The following is a 16,596-nucleotide window of genomic DNA, read 5'->3' as shown; positions in this document are numbered from 1 at the left end:
CTTTATGCTGAGACTGCTGAACCTCCGCTGTCCAGTCGGCGAGCAGTCCTTCTGAGTCGTTATGCTAGCCATCTGTCTTCCATGCCTGCTAATCCAGCCCATGACATTTTTTTCGACGCCTCCTTTGATGTAGGGTACGTAGGCCGCCCCTCCTCCCTACTACCACCGGGAGTCCGCTTCCGTCAACTTCTCCATTCTCTTTCCTTTCGCTATCCTAAAACCTTCTTGACAACTTGGGGTACAGCACCGCCTTGGCTCCGTCCCCGGATCTGCCTGCTCAGTGACCTTTGTCAATTTCCCAAGGATGGTACCCCTTCACTTGTTTATCGTCGGGCATTTGCTGCTCTATGTGCACAAATGAAGGAAGCCACATTTATTTACACTGATGGCTCGAAAACATCGTTAGGTGTAGGGAGTACCTATATTGTTGGCGACACCCCAAATCAATTTCGGCTTCCCGACCAGTGTTCGGTTTATACTGCGGAGCTTTACGCTCTTCTCCAGGCTGTCCACTACATCCGCCGCCATCAGCGGATACAGTATGTTATCTGCTCAGATTCTCTCAGCTCTCTCCTCAGTCTCCAAGCTCTTTACCCTGTCCACCCTGTGGTCCACCGGATTCAGGACTGTCTGTGCTTGCTCCACCTGGGGGGCATCTCGGTGGCGTTCCTCTGGCTCCCAGGACACGTTGGTATCTGTGGAAATGAGGCGGCCGATATAGCGGCCAAGGCTGCAGTCTCTCTTCTTCGGCCAGCTATTCAATCGATTCCCTTCACCGATCTACAGAGTGTTTTATGTCGTCGAGTTGTTCTTTTAAGGCATGCCCATTGGTCGACACTTCCCCATAATAAATTGTGGGACGTGAAAGCTCTTCCTTGTGCTTGGGCCTCTTCCTCCTGAACGCGTCGTCGGGAGGAGGTAATTTTAACTAGACTCCGGGTAGGGCACTGTCGTTTTAGCCATAGACATCTTTTAAGCGGCGATCCTCCCCCACTCTGTCCCCACTGCTCTCAGCTATGGACGGTGAGACACCTTTTAATTGAGTGCCCCTATTTTACTCCGTTACGCGCCCGTCTACAGCTGTCGCCTGATATATCGTCCATTTTAGCAGATGACACGCGCTCAGCCGATCACGTTCTCGAGTTTATTAGTGCCAGTGAAATGACGTCAGTTATTCGAAGCTTTTTTTTGGGGACAGCCAACCACTTCCTGTAGTGGATTTTTAAGCCTTCCTTCTGCTTTTAGTTTCTCCAATTTTTTGAGTTTCGTTCCAATTTCTGCTGGTTTCCATTTTCGGTTTTTACTGTTTCGTAAGTCACGGACCGGGCGCTAATGACCATAGCAGTTTTGCGCCCTAAAACCAAAACAAAACAAAGATTCATGCAAAGCACTTGGTGTTAGCAAAAATTTGTTCAAAACACTTGGTGCTGATAAAAATGCTGTTTGAATCGGAGAAGTAACTCTTTTCCTGTGCACTTCCAAAACCCTAATTTGAATTTACTGGTGTAACCCAGAAAAAATATTTATATGTGCCTTTTATCGTAGTTTAAGTAATTATCACAGCTATAATATCTTAAACAGGCAGGTTGAAGAAAAGGAAGTGTATTGGTTGTTCTACAGTGTCAGTTTCCAACAAAATACCAAAACTACATAATGTATGTGAGAAAACAGAACACAACAGGGTTCTGTCTTCCATGCAGTCCTTTGTGTACTGCCATCAACACCATTTTATTTGAAATTCAGACCTTAGTGCATTACAAAATTTGTGTAATATTTCGCCAGTTATTTAATGCAAAAGTAGATAAACTTCATAGTAAACCATGCCAAGTACATCTGCAGATTGGTTGAAGCAGTTGTCTGCTCTTTATCAGCTACTCCCAGGGATAGGCTTAATTGTGAGAAATTTTTTGGCTGTGTTATGATTGCAATTTATATGACAAAAATTATGCAAACTCTCTGTAAGTATAAGATGATGTACACCATGGAGAGATGGTTGTTACAGGTCCGTACTGCACTAACACCATTTCTACTACATATGCTGATGAAGGTGAGCCACCAATTATGCTACTTCCCACACCTGATGTCTTGAATATAGAATGCAGCCGACAGTGCAGTCTTCAATACAGGTTTTGTTTCCCATTACACTTATTTAATTTATTAATTAGTGTATTAAACCAAACCAGAATGGAAGAGGGGGAAATGCTTATTGCTTCTGTAGCATCCAGTGAGCTCTTTGTGCCCTCTTGGATAATGATGATAAATACTTCAGGTTCTTTAGCTAGGAAATTATCAGTACCGCAAGCCTTCCTGTATAATAAACTTTGGAAGTATTTTAGTGACCACTGTTAAGTTTGTTGATGAACCATAAAGGTTTAACAACCCGAGTCCTGAAATCGGTAGATATAGCCGCCGCCTCCTCCTCCTCCTCCTCCTCCCCCCTCCCCCCCCCCCCCCTCTCTCTCTCTCTCTCTCTCTCTCTCTCTCTCTCTCTCTCTCTCTCTGCATGAAAACATAAAAATAAGTTTCTGTTAGTTATTACTTGACAAAGTGAACTTGTTACCCAACAGTAGCATAAATTAACTCTTGGTCATGAGGCTAGGTACAACCATAGGCCCCTGCTCCAGTTAAAGTAGTGCAAAAAGTTACCACACAGTATTAGCAAAACTGAATTTATTGGTAATGAGAAGGAGAAAATAAAGGCAGAGCCAACTGAAAAGGTGATGCAAAGTGCAACAAGTGTGAACAGAATGCTCCTCTAAAACTTCTTGTGATAATAACTTTCCTAATACCAAAGTTTAGTCCAAAGACTGCCATCATTTCCACAAGGAGAAGATGCCATAGGAGATTATAGTAGAAGTGAAAAATTCTTCTTTTACTCATTTTAGATCATCATGTGTTAAATTTTTTAAAATCTATCTCGGAACTAAGTGATGCTAAGTGTAAACATTATATTGCTCTTTGAGTGGTACAACACACATTGGTTAAAGCTTTCAGGGGACTGTGTTAATGTAGTATGGTCTGTAACTGTACACTTTTTGTAAGAGTTCACTTGCATGTTCAGTTTGTCAGAAGCACCCAATATTACTGAAATGGTATCCATCATATGCCAATTATTTCAAATGTATTAGGCAAAGGATAGATTGATATTCAGCATAAAGATGAGTTGGAGGTAGGTACAACCAAAAGACGGTTGTACATTATAGCTTTCGGCCAAAGCCTTCTTCTTTACCGAAGAAGGCTATGGCCAAAAGCTTCACTACTGGCTATTAAAATTGCTCCACTACAAAGATGACGTGCTACAGATCTGAAATTTAACAGACAGGAAGAAGATGCTGTGATTAGCTTTTCAGAGGATTCACACAAGGTTGGCGCTGGTGGCGACACCTACAATGTGCTGACAAGAGGAACGTTTCCAACCAACTTCTCATACACAAACAGCAGTTGACTGGCGTTGCCTGGTGAAACGTTGTTGTGATGCCTCGTGTAAGGAGGAGATATGCATACCATCACTTTTCCGACTTTGATAAAGGTCGGATTGTAGCCTATCGCGATTGCGGTTTATCGTATCGCGACATTGCTGCTCGCATTGGTAGAGATCCAATGACTGTTAGCAGACTATGAAATCAGTGGGTTCAGGAGGGTAATACGGAACGCCGTGTTGGATCCCAATGGCCTTGTATCACTAGCAGTCGAGATGACAGGCGTCTTATCCGCCTGGCTGTAACGGATCGTACAGCCACGTCTCGATCTCTGAGTCAACAGATGTGGATGTTTGCAAGACACCAACCATCTGCACGAACAGTTCGACGACGTTTGCAGCAGCATGGACTATCAGCTCTGAGACCATGGCTGCAGTTACACTTGAAGCTGCATCACAGAAAGGAGCGCCTGCGATGGTGTACTCAATGACGAACCTGGGTGCACGAATGGCAAAATGTCAATTTTTTTTTTTTCCGGATGAATCCAGGTTCTGTTTACATCACCATGATGGTCGCATCCGTGTTTGGCGACATCGCGGTGAATGCACATTGGAAGCGTGTATTCGTCATCGCCATACTAGCGTATCACCCAGCATGATGGTATGGGGTGCTATTGGTTGCACGTCTCGGTCACCTCTTGTTCGCATTGACGGCACGTTGGACAGTGGACGTTACATTTCAGATGTGTTATCACCTGTGACTCTACCCTTCATTTGGCCCCTGTGAAACCCTGCATTTCAGCAGGATAATGCACGACTGCATGTTGCAGGTCCTGTAGTGGCCTTTCTGGGTACAGAAAATGTTCGACTGCTACCCTGGCCAGCACATTCTCCAGATCTCTCACCAATTGAAAACGTCTGGTCAATGGTGGCCGAGCAACTGGCTCGTCACAAAAAGCCAATCACTACTCTTGATGAACTGTGGTATCGTGTTGAAGCTGCATGGGCAGCTGTACCTGTACACGCCATCTAAGCTCTGTTTGACTCAATGCCCAGGCGTATCAAGGCCATTGTTACGGCCAGAGGTGGTTGTTCTGGGTACTGATTTCTCATGATCTATGCACCCAAATTGCGTGAAAATGTAATCACATGTCAGTTCTAGTATATTATATTTGTCCAACGAATACCTGTTTATCATCTGCATTTCATCTTGGTGTAGCAATTTTAATGACCAGTAGTGTATAATAGATAAAGCCTTCTCATTGGGGTTGTTCGCAACTCAGTGGGTTATCTTTATGGTATCAATCTATACTTTTCCTAATATTTACCAAGAACATTACTAAAGAGCCGTAAGTTATGAGAAGTTATTTTATCTAGACAACCAGTTTTGACAGCTCTTAAATGCCACCTCAAAGCTCCTATGCACTCCATGACTGAAGAAGACATTAATGAAATGCTGAAACTGGTTGTCCAAATAAAATAATTTCTCAAAACATACAGTTGGTTGGTAATTTTTGTTGGGAAATATTTGTCAGGCTGCTGCTTGTATCCACAATGGATAAGCAGAGGTTTTCCCAATATTTTCGTTTAAGAACTATTAGCAAAGCAGTTTGGATAAGTTAGTGCTTTTCAGACATTACTTGACTCAGTGTTATCTCAAATTATAAACCTTAGAAGGAAAAAGTGAACCTCTGATTTCAATGTAGGAAAATTAAGACACATGGAATATTTCAGAACTGGTAAAAGGAAACAGAGTAACAAGATGTACAGTAACCAGTGTTAAGTTTCTGGCTTTGCAGGTTAGTAAATATTAAGTTGAACCAATCTTTGGTTAATTACAAAGGGGAAAGTCTGGCAGTACAGATATTTTACAAATCGCTAACAGGGGTACTGTAAGTTTCATTTGTAAGTTAGAATACAAATAATAAAATTGTGTACGAGTAACTAGAGGCTCATCATTTGTAATGATTGTAGTATTGATTTTCTGTCTGATTTTCAATGTTTGCTTATTGTATTTAACTGCTTGAATTAATGAGGAAGTCTTCCTGGACTTGAAGCTCTGTACTTGTGCTTGGATAATTAATAAGTTCTGTGTTCTAGCAAGAATGCAAACATTATTTTGTTTATTCTAAAAGGAGGACCCTGTTAATCATATTAAGTAAGTCACTTTTCAGTGTGAATAAATGACACAAAAGGTTTTTTATGCGAAATGGTATCACACATTAAGTTTGAAAAGATCTAGATTGTTTACTATTTACATTTCTGCAAAGTTTGATATACCTGAAGCCAGACACTAGAATGAATTCAAAGATTTTTGTTTGCATGTTTTGCAGGAAAGTACACTTTTTTTTTTTTTTCCCCCAAGCTGCATACAGTGCAGTTTTTTTCCAGCTTGTAAGGGAAAACAGCAACATAATGTTTCCTCACAACTTCACCAAGTTCCTCAATTGGAGTTTTCTTCTACTGGAGATGCAAACAGGTTGTAGACGTCTTAATTGTCTTGTCACTTCTTGTGTGTGATGTACTGTATAGCCATTTACCATGGACACTTAAAAAAAAAAAAAGCTTTTCAAAACTGTCCGTGTTTTTATGACAAAATCATAGTTCGTGATGGAATGATAGTCTTTTAACAGGTCCGATTCTGTTAGTGTATGTTGTGACTACTGTTGGCTTTTCAATTGTTACTTAGCCACTGAGGATTATATGCACCTATTCAGTGTCAGCACCATGATGTGTGTTAGTCAGTTTTTCTCATTCTTCAGTTCATTTGAGAAAATGATGGTTCTGTGAAACTATCCACAAATGCATGGGAAACTGAACCAAAAGAATAAATCAGTTCATCACATCAGTGTAAAACAGTTCATGTTGTGAATTGCAAGTCCAGCTTCATCTGTGCTTCAGTAGTACACAGCCAACAAAAGCTATGGCGCAATCGGTGAAAACAAGCACACCCAAGTACACCAGTATTTGCGTGTTGTGAAGCTAATGAGTCCATAGAGAGCTGCTATGCTGGGCTGGTGGCAACATCATCACCTGGAATAATATTCAAAGAATTTTCTCTTCATGTTCAGTACAGTATTTTGTGCCTTGCTCAGGTGACTTTTGAGGCCTGTTTTGAGTGTGTAACGGATGCCTTACATAAACATCTAAAAGATTTCCCTCAATTTGAGGCACAAAAGCACATCCAAATGACCCCCATGGAGCTCGCCGCTCTTTGGCGAGTTCGTATTTGGCTACCACGGGACCCCAGCCTTTGCAGCATCTTCTCCCTTTCGTGCTGCATGTCTGTCCTCTGGTTATTTTTTCACCTCCCTTGGGAAACATGTCTGGGGTGTTTTTGGCAATGAGTTCCACATTTTCAGTAGCTGACATAAGGACAGTCCCACCACTGTTTTTTTGTTCCTTTTTTCCTTTCTTCATTTCCTATCTCTTCTTGTTCCTCCACATCAGTGTTTAAGTCTCCTCTTTATCTTCTTCCTCCCTGTGCGCTCCTGAAGGCCAGTACACATGTCTGCTGCATAATAGGTGACTGGGTAATGCGTAATTTCCAGCCCTAAGTCTACTGGTAGGGTTCCCACTTAGCCTCTGGTACAGCCCAGGGAAGAGTGATTGACTGAGCTGCTACCTTCCCAGATTGCCATTTGGTCCCTCTGTCAGGTGTTTGGGAGGTGTGACCTAAGGTGTGAACAATCACCAAAGGGGGTGCACTACCTTGTTAAGGGGACCTCCAGTTGGAAGGAGGGCGCCATTAGAGATGATGGCAATCATGGGGATTTTCTCACAATGAGCCAATCTTAATCTTTGCAGTCCACGTCTCCAAATTCAAAGACTCTCCCAGCTGCATCACAGTTCCTTGTGGTTTCACATACTGAAGATGGTCAGTCCTTCGCAATGGTAAATCCATTTCTAATTTAGAAAGGTGTTCATGCCATTGCCAGCCCCGTGAAATCCTGTTCTCGTTTACGAATGGCACTTTGCTTTTGGAGACTACTAATTATTTTCAATCACAACAATTGCATACTGCTTCGCATTCCCATGGCTATCCTGTTCGTGTTGTAATGTTTGTGACAAGAATGTGTGAAGTTGGATTGCAACCTTCTCACTTCTTTTACACGCGTAGACTTACTTGGTATGCACAGCCGATCTTCTTCTCTGGATAGCGGGCTACATCAGTCTCCGAAAACTTTTTCTCCAAAGAATGGTGCTAGTTAAAGGAATATATATGTCTCTCTCTCTCTCTCTCTCTCTCTCTCTCTTTCTCTCTTTGTGAAATAATGAGGTACTCACAGAATACTTTTCAACAACTATCGGTATATTTGAACCCCAATAAAGAACAAAATTCACACTTCTCACATAAACAATTGACTTCTTGTTAAAGTCACCCGTGTCGTCTCACATTAAAAACAATTAAGTTACATATACAACACAGTTGGCTTGATAACCACAACTCTGTTATACAGGAATCATACACGTCTTGCCTCTAGCAAGTTCAGTTAAAAGTTACTAAAAATCTTTTTCCACTCAATTGTTCTTTCGTCAATAACAATAGTCACTGTTATAAAACAGTATGGAATAACACAGAAGTTCCTTGAATCTGCCGTGTTCTTTCATTAAACTTCCATGGAGCAACCGGCAAACACTTGTCGGTGCCATTCAACTGCTGTGTCTACAGTCTTCTTACTACACACTTTGGACCTACACACACACACACACACACACACACACACACACACACACACACACACACACAGGCAATGCACAGTAGATAGGCTCTGTCACACTTATATTTAAAATATCGTGGTTCTAGAATTTACGCGGAAATTCTCAAAACACTGCAGTGTCGAGGCCCATAGAACTCTGAATGCTTCCTGTGGTCTTATTTACAATAGGCTGCTCGACGGGCTGATTGAGGCTGAAATCCAAATATACCTCTCTGATCAGAGTGTTGTTGCTGTCCATCGGGTGATGATAAAGGCAGATGCGTCCTTAGTGCCCACATGCACTGTTTTTTTTTCCCCCTCACCTTCGATAGTGGTGCTTCCATCAAAGACCAAATCAGGCTATGAGGTTATCACAGTCCGACCATACATTCCGTATCTGATGCGCTACTACCAGTGTCGTCATTTCAATCACACTCGAATGTCTTGACACCTGGCCAAATGTGTAACCTGTGGTAGGGATGTGCATGAGGGCAAATGTCCGCCTCCTACTCCCCGCTGTACCAATTGCAGTGGCGACCATGCTGCCTCCGCTCGAGATTGTCCCATGAGTGGGCTGTCAAAGAGATCCGGGTAAAGAAAATAATACCTTAGTCGGTCATTAGCAAGTTTTTGGCAGAGTCACAAACCCTGCCTTCTACCGCATGGCACTTCCAGTACAGTTCTTGCTACATCTTACTCCAAGGAGGACATGGCCATGCAGACATGTAACCTCAAATTCAGCTCTGAGATTGTGAAACCGCCCAGTGTGATAGTAGCATCTCCACCTCCTTGTCCAGCAGTAACAAGCCACCAAACTTTCACCTCATGGGGCGAAGTCACCAGCTACACAGCCGGGAGGCTGGAAACGGCAGAAGGAATACTCCTGTGAAGACTTCCTACATCCCTCTAGCCAACCAACATCTGAGTCTTCCTCTGCCAACCAAAAAGGCTCCAAGAAGTCAAACAAAGGCAAACGGTTTTCTCCTTTGCTGACTTGAAGATCCTCTTCGATGGTGTCACCATGTGATACCCATGCCCAGTCGACCTCCATGTCGCCAGTGCGCACCACCAATGTTTTTCTGCAGCGGACTCCGCAGGCAGACAGCAGAAGAAAACTGATGCTTCTGTGGATCTCGTGGAGCAGGATCCTCATGCCTCTGTGCGCTGTAGCAGCGAGTCTTCGCAGGCTGCCACTCGGCAGCCGCCGAGGTGACACCCCTTCATTTTTTTTCTAATCGTGACCGCTCAAATGGAACATTGGCAGCCTTCAGTTCAATAAAGAGGATTTATGGTTGCTCTTACAATCACAGCGTCCACTTGATCTCTGCCTTCAGGAAACGAAATCGTGTTCTCGGATCGTTTTAAGGTCTCGCATTTCTTCCCAGTACATTTTGACCTTCCGCCCTGATGTTGGCATTCTATCTCATGGGGGGGTCATGCTGCTCAAACAGGGTGACGCTCACAGTCGACCCATCATTCTGACTACCTGTCTTAAAGCTATTGCAGTTCACCTTTCCTTTCCTCACTTAACCTCTTTTCCTTTGTACAGTTTATATCCGTCTGTTATTAGATGTCAGCTATCTCGCCCTTTTCTGCTGCTCGGTGACTCTAATGCGCACCATCCCCTATGGTGTTCTCCCAGAACGTATCTGGGAGGCCTCTTAGCTGACCTTCCTAATCAGCTTAACCTCTTCTGTCTTTACACAGGAGGACCCATATTCCTTTCAGGCTCCTCGAACACGTGTTCCCATTTGGACCTATCCTTCTGCATTCCCCAGCTTTCACAGCATCTGAGTGGTCCCTTCTCTCTGACAAATACTCGAGTGACCATTCCCCGCACACCCAAGGCTTTACTCATCTCTGGCAACCTTCAGTGAACAAGATTCCCCAGTTGTGATGACCAGCTGGAATATCTCAAAAACATTATCCTTACCGCTGCAGAACATTCCATTCCTCGCACTTCCTTGGTGGACTGAGGCAGGTCGTGACGCAATTCGCACGTGGAGAGACGCCCTCCGCACTTTTAACTGTCATCCTAAGATGGCAAATTGCATTCATTATAAACAGATGCGTGCACAGTGTAGTCGCGTTTTTGGATAGCAAAAAAGCTAGCTGGATTTCATTCACTAGTTGTTTTAACAGTTCCGCTCCCGTCGTATGTGCCAACCTCCAACAGCTCTCTGGGACCAAGATCCATTCCCCAATTTCCAGCCTGACAGTAGCAGACGATGTCATTGTGGACTCTGTTGCTATCTCCAACACCTTGGGCCACCATTTTGTGGAGATTTCGAGCTACTCTCACAATCACCCTGCCTTCCTCCATCGGAAACTAGCAGAGGCGGCTCAAGTGATAACCTTCTCTTCTCAGAATGGTGAATACTACAATGCTGCCTTTATTAGCTAGATCTTGCTCTAACTTCATCCTGATCCTCCACCCCAGGGCTACACGCTGTTAACATTCAGATGTTGCAGCACCTTTCTCCTGCAGGTAAACAATTTCTGCTTAATACATACAACTGCATCTAGGCAGATGACACGTTTCCCAGTCACTGGCATGAAGCCAGTGTCATACCCTTACCTACGCCCAGTAAGGACAAACGCCTTCCTCCTAGCCACTGCCCCATTTCTCTCACCAACTATGTTTACAAGTGATGGAACGTATGATTCTTGCCCGGCTGGTATGGTGGCGTGAGTCTTAACATTTACCAACCACTGCACAGTGTGGATTTCGAGCTCTCTGTTCTGCAGTTAACCATCTTGTCACTTTGTCCATCCATGACATGAATGGTTTTCTGCGCAAATCCCACACTATGGTAGAGTTTTTCAATTTGGAGAAAGCCTGCGATACCTGCTGGAGGACTGGTATCCTCCGTACTCTCTATACATGGGGCTTCCATGGCCACCTGCCCCGTTTCCTCCAGGAATTTCTAAAAAGACTGAGTTTTCAAGGTATGTGTTGGTTCTGCCTTGTGGTTCGCCTTTATCCAGGAAAATGGTGTGCCTGAGGATTCCGTCCTTAGCGTTGTCCTCTTTGCCGTCTCCATTAACCCTATAATGGCCTCTTCCCCCACCGTGCATCTCTGGCTCCCTTTTCGTTGACTATTTTGCCATCTCTTGCAGCTCTCCAAGGACCTCTCTAATTGAGCAGTGTCTTCAGTGGTGTCTTGATTATCTGTACTCATGGAGCCTCAAAAGTGTCTTTCGTTTTTCCACTGACAAAATTGTTTGTGTGAATTTCTGGTGGCAAAATTGGTTTCTTCCACCTTCTGTACATGATGGGCCTGTTGCTCTTCCGTTTCTTGAAACTAAAATTCCTGGGGCTCGTGCTGGATAGGAAACTTTCTGGGTCTTCCTGGCGATCCCTCAGTGTCCTGTGTGTCCTCAATGGTACTTTATGGAGTGCAGATTGAACCACAATCCTCCATTTGCACCAGTCCCTTGTCTGTTTGAAACTAGACTATGAATATTTTTTTAATGCATCTGCATGTATATTCCTCTTATGCCGTCTCAATACTATCCACCACCGTGGCATCCGTTTGGCCACTTACGCCTTTTACACTAGCCTGATTGAGAGTCTGCGTGCAGAAGCTACCAGACTACCACTGTCATACTGCCGTGACTTTCTCCTCAGTAGATATGCATGCTGTTTGCCTGCCATGAATGGCCATCCATCCTATGCCTCCTCCTTTGATGACTCATTTGGTCACCAGTATGGGGTGTGTCCATCTTCTCTGTTGCCTCCTGGAATTCTCTTTTGGCTCTCGCTCCGGGGGGTTAATTTCATGCTCCCTGCAACTTTCCCGGTGGGTGTGAACCCTTCACCACCTTGGCTTTGTGCAGCGGCCTGTGTTCACCTTGGCCTTCATCCGCTTCCTAAGGACACTACTCTAGCTTCTCTCTATTGCCTTCAGTTTCACAACCTTTGCACGGGACTCTGTGATAGTACTATTGTGTACACTGATGGCTCTCGAACTGACCGTGGCGTCAGGTGTGCCTTCGTCATTGGCATCAACATTTTTCAGTGTTGGTTTACGGAACACTGCTCAGTATTTATAGCAGAACTCTTCGCCCTGTGAGACCGATGTGACCAGGAACCAACAAACACAACAGTGGTGTTTGTGGGTTCCTGGTCACATCAGTCTCACAGGAAATGAGGCTGCAGTCCTTGTATCTCAGCCTGCTAGTTCTTGCATTCCTTCGGATGATCTCCGTATCGCCGTCTGTCAGCAGGTGGTGTCACTTTGATATCACCACTGGCCGTCTTTTTATGGGAATAAGCTTCAGGTTGTTAAGCCTCTCCTGGCAGCTTGGGCAACCTCCTCTCGGCCCTCTCGCTGTGAGGAGGTCATTTTAACTAGGTTGCATATTGGACACTGCCATTTTAGCCTTTGCCATTGGTTAAGTGGTGGGAGTGGATCCGAGGCGATTGGGATTGATGTGTAGTGATTTTTAACTCCTGTTTGTCTTCATGTTTTACAGTTTTGACATGAGTGCGTATTACCCTAGTTATTTGTGTGCCCTAAAGAATGGGGTGGAGGGGGGGTCAGATACAAAAAGCCTTAGATTTGAATATAGTTCGTCTGATTAGAAAGGGATGGTCACAATGATGTTTTAAGCCCTTTTACAAACATTCATGAGCACCTTAACTTAGCAGTGACAAAACAGTGAAATATTAAACAGACCAGGAAATGGTTTGTGATATTAAATGGAAAAATGTTAAGAATATGATTCCACAGAATAATAATGTGATGTACAACCAAAGGCTTATTCGTGTATTCAATTCTCACAAATATTTATTACGAATAGTGACCTCAAATTGGTTGTTACTGAGCATGATACAGAGATACAAGAAGCCAAAACAATTAATTTTGCAGTGCATTCATAGGCAGTAACAGATGTGAACTGAAGTCATGAAGCTGTGCATCAAATCACTTAAACAACATTGAAGTCTTGATGTTCAACCAGTGTGTATAAATCTTTATACAGTAATGAATTCACCACGGTTCAAATAGTCACTCGCTATTGCCCAGAGTTCTAAAATATTTCTTAAGCCCTGAACCAGTGCACATTGAAATATTTGTAAGTCCCGAATAACTCTCGGGCACAAGTGAATCATTGGCTGCACAAAACCTTATGAAAAACAACCTCACAGCCCAAGAGACAGACTAAATACTTCTGCATTCTGCTCTGCCTGCCTGTTTAAAAACTTGCTGGTGTAATCCACTGTCTTACTCGTCACAACAACTCTCAACTTTACCACCACTCAAGAGATTACACACATTATAGCATTTATCTATTTTAAATACATACAACACATATTCTTGGTTTATTAACAACCTCACCTCACATTATTCATTTGTAAACATAGCAAAATAACAGGCTTTATTCATGTTTATATGCCACAAACAGAACTGCAGGATACCAAGTGAACTTGACAACTTTATTCAGAGTTATTCTGCTGTCCTGTGTTAATCAGTGACAATCTTAGATACATAAGCTACCAAAATCATGTTAAAAATATAAGGATTGATAGTATAATGGCACAATTGCTTCATGCTACCGATAACCACTTGTTTAGGCATCCTTGTATGGATTACTCGATAGATAATTTATAACTATTTATGTATTTGCTTAACAGTAATTGAAATGTGGCCATTGCTTAGGAGACATCAAGATATACATTACTATGTGTCACACGCACTTATTGTGCATATGTATCACTTGTTAAGAACTTCACATAAAAATTTTTAGTATAAATGTTAGTAAAAATTTTAAAAATATAGTAAAAATTTTTAGTGAGCTTGTCTCTCTACTGTGAATTCGATGCTATCATTAGATTATTTGTATCATGCATGGAACTGTTTTCAATGAATATTTTAATAACCAGGAAGTCTGCTTCTATGTTCAGTGCGTACAGCCACGTGAAAATCTTTCTAACATTGGTTTGTCACCCTAGCCAACTTCATCCTTGCCCTTAACTACTTCACTTTCGAATGACAGACATACAGACAAATCATGGTATCAGCTACAGAAACCAGGATGGCTCTGCCCCACGCTAATTGTTCCATGGACTGCATGGCCATTTCTCAGTACCCTGAAGCTGGTCCCCCTGGTTCTGTACAAATGTGTTTCTTAGATCTGTGATCACAGTGAAGCTCCAGGAAACAAATCTGACCCACCACTGAATCCCTCGACACCTTCACCAACTTCCTCTCACAGTCTTTGCCTTTCTGCAACTGCCCCATAGATTTTATTCACAAGCAGATCTTCCATGCAGTATTCTCAACTCCCTCTAAGCTCAGCTTCCAAAAACCTTAGCAGCTTTCCACTTATGATGTACTCCCAGCCAGGTCTTGAATGTCTCAATACTTTAATTTGGTTTTTAACAGCAGTCTTAGCTCACTATTTGCCCACACTGAAACAAGGTTTATTGTGCGGTTTCATTTATGATTCTAGTAAAGCCAACCAGTATCCTTAAAGAGTAATAAGAGATCCTTTACTAGTTCTTTAACAGAAAGATTTCTTCAGGACATGATGAACAAAACATTCTGTGTCTTCAGATCTCCAATGTTTCATCACCCTCACCACACAGCCTACACACAACCTTACACATAGGGGCTTATTTTTCTATGCCCGTTGTGTGTAGGTGTCTCATAAAATTCCTCGCCCGTCATTAAGCCTACCATGAGTTTACACTATCTCTTGTTCAAGCCCAGTCTTACAAAACTCCCAATGCAACATGGCATTGAACGTCATTAACTCGCATGTTTCTGTTTTTGGATCATAGGCCAATATCCTACATGCTGTATTTCTGATCCAGTTTTGTAGTTTTGATTTAACCATCACTTTAGCGATGGTTGGAGAGATTCCACTCCAATAAATGGATTTGTCGCACCTGTCCTGGCCATCCTATTAGCTTGTTCATGGCCACTGATTCCTGAGTGATGGACAGTATGTTTGAGATTGGATGTGGTGAGTTGATTTTAGACAAGAACACTTGTAAGATGACAAAAACACCATAATCAACACCTCAATGAATTTGAATGAGGTCATGTAATAGGGCTACAAGAAGCTTCTGCGATATTGCAGAAAGACTTGGCAGGAATGTAGCCACTGTACATGATTGCTGGCAGCGGTGTCACAAGAATGTATGCTCAAGAAGGCTGGGCACCAGACAACCACATGGCACTACTGAGAGGGAAGACCATCGTGTTTGCTGTATTGCTTGGGCACACAATACTGCATCTGCAGCAGCAGTTGGCACCACAGTGACACAGTGAACTAGCGCTACCGAGAGGGAAGACCACTATTTTCTATGTATTGCCTGGGTACAAGATACTGCCTGCATCTGCAGCAGCAATTTGAGCAGCAGTTGGCACCCCAGTGACACAGAGAACTGTTACATATCAGTTACTTCAAGTACAGCGAGTCATTTGCCCTGTAGCACATATTCCGCTGACCCAAAACCATTGCCATTTGTGACTTCAATGGTCTCAAGTGAGAGCTCATTGGAGTGTTAAGTTTTGTGTTGAAAGCTGGTTCTGCCAGTGATGGCCATGGTTTGGTTAGTAGGAGGCCAGTAGAGGGCTTGAAACCAACCCGTCTGTGATCTAGACTCACTGTACCTACACCTGGGATGTGATAAGGACTCTTGTGGTCATTCCATGCACCCTGGCTTTAAAATTGTACATCAATCTGGTGATTCAACCTGTTCTGCCATTCATGAACAGCACTGCAGCAGGTGTTCTCCAACAGGACAGTACTCACCGACATACTGCTGTTGTAATCCGACATAGTCTGCTTAGTGTCAACATTTTGCCTTGGCCTGCTCAATCCCCAGATCTGTCTCAAATCGAACACATATGGGACATCATCGGACAACAACTCCAGCATCGGCATTAACTACTCCCGCATTGACTGACCAAATTCAAAAGGCATGGAAATCCATCCCACCAACTGGCATCTGGCAACTGCACAACACAATGCATGCACATTCGCGTGATTGCATTCTACATTTTGGCTGTTACACTGGTTAATAATGTATCTGCATTTCACATGTGCAGTCGCTTATCTCACACTTACATTAACCTTTGATCTTGCATTATTAATTGCGTAAATCACTTAAATATGTTACCCAGACAAATGTATTCCTGAAATTTTGTTACTTTATTATTTTTTGGTGCTTTAATTTTTTATCTGTCATTATGCATTCTTTATGCGAGGGGGTCAATAATAGTTTCACATCCAGGGCTACCCCTAGATGCTTCACAATCTCCATTACAGGTAGAGTTTCATAGAGAAGCTAAGATTCCAGTGCATGTCCTGTATGTTCTTCCTTGTAAATTGTATTACAAAGATTAGGATTGCTCCTTAGATGCTGTGTCATGCACCAATTTAACACAATGTTCAATGCACATTGTTCCATAGTTCTAACAGTACTAGCAGATTTGCCAAGTATTACTGTGACTAAGTTGTCCG

General features: G+C 43.1%; 1 protein-coding gene across 2 annotated transcripts in view; it reads left to right on the top strand.

Moving 5' to 3' along the window:
- Positions 1-16,596, top strand: part of LOC124613894 (nuclear transcription factor Y subunit beta) — a 93,875-nt gene that overhangs the window by 38,957 nt on the left and 38,322 nt on the right. Inside the window, exon 2 of one of the 2 annotated variants that reach the window (XM_047142636.1) lies at positions 2,003-2,047. The exons of the other annotated variant lie outside the window; for it this stretch is intronic. Within the exon in view, the coding sequence (XP_046998592.1) occupies positions 2,003-2,047 (45 nt within the window). The remainder of the gene's footprint in view (positions 1-2,002; positions 2,048-16,596) is intronic. 2 annotated transcript variants of the gene reach the window in all.

The sequence above is a fragment of the Schistocerca americana genome, chromosome 4 (genome assembly GCF_021461395.2).
Source record: "Schistocerca americana isolate TAMUIC-IGC-003095 chromosome 4, iqSchAmer2.1, whole genome shotgun sequence".
NCBI classification, from domain to species: Eukaryota; Metazoa; Arthropoda; class Insecta; order Orthoptera; family Acrididae; genus Schistocerca; species Schistocerca americana.
Note: the sequence above shows the minus strand (reverse complement) of the source record. Positions and strands in the feature narration are given on the sequence as shown.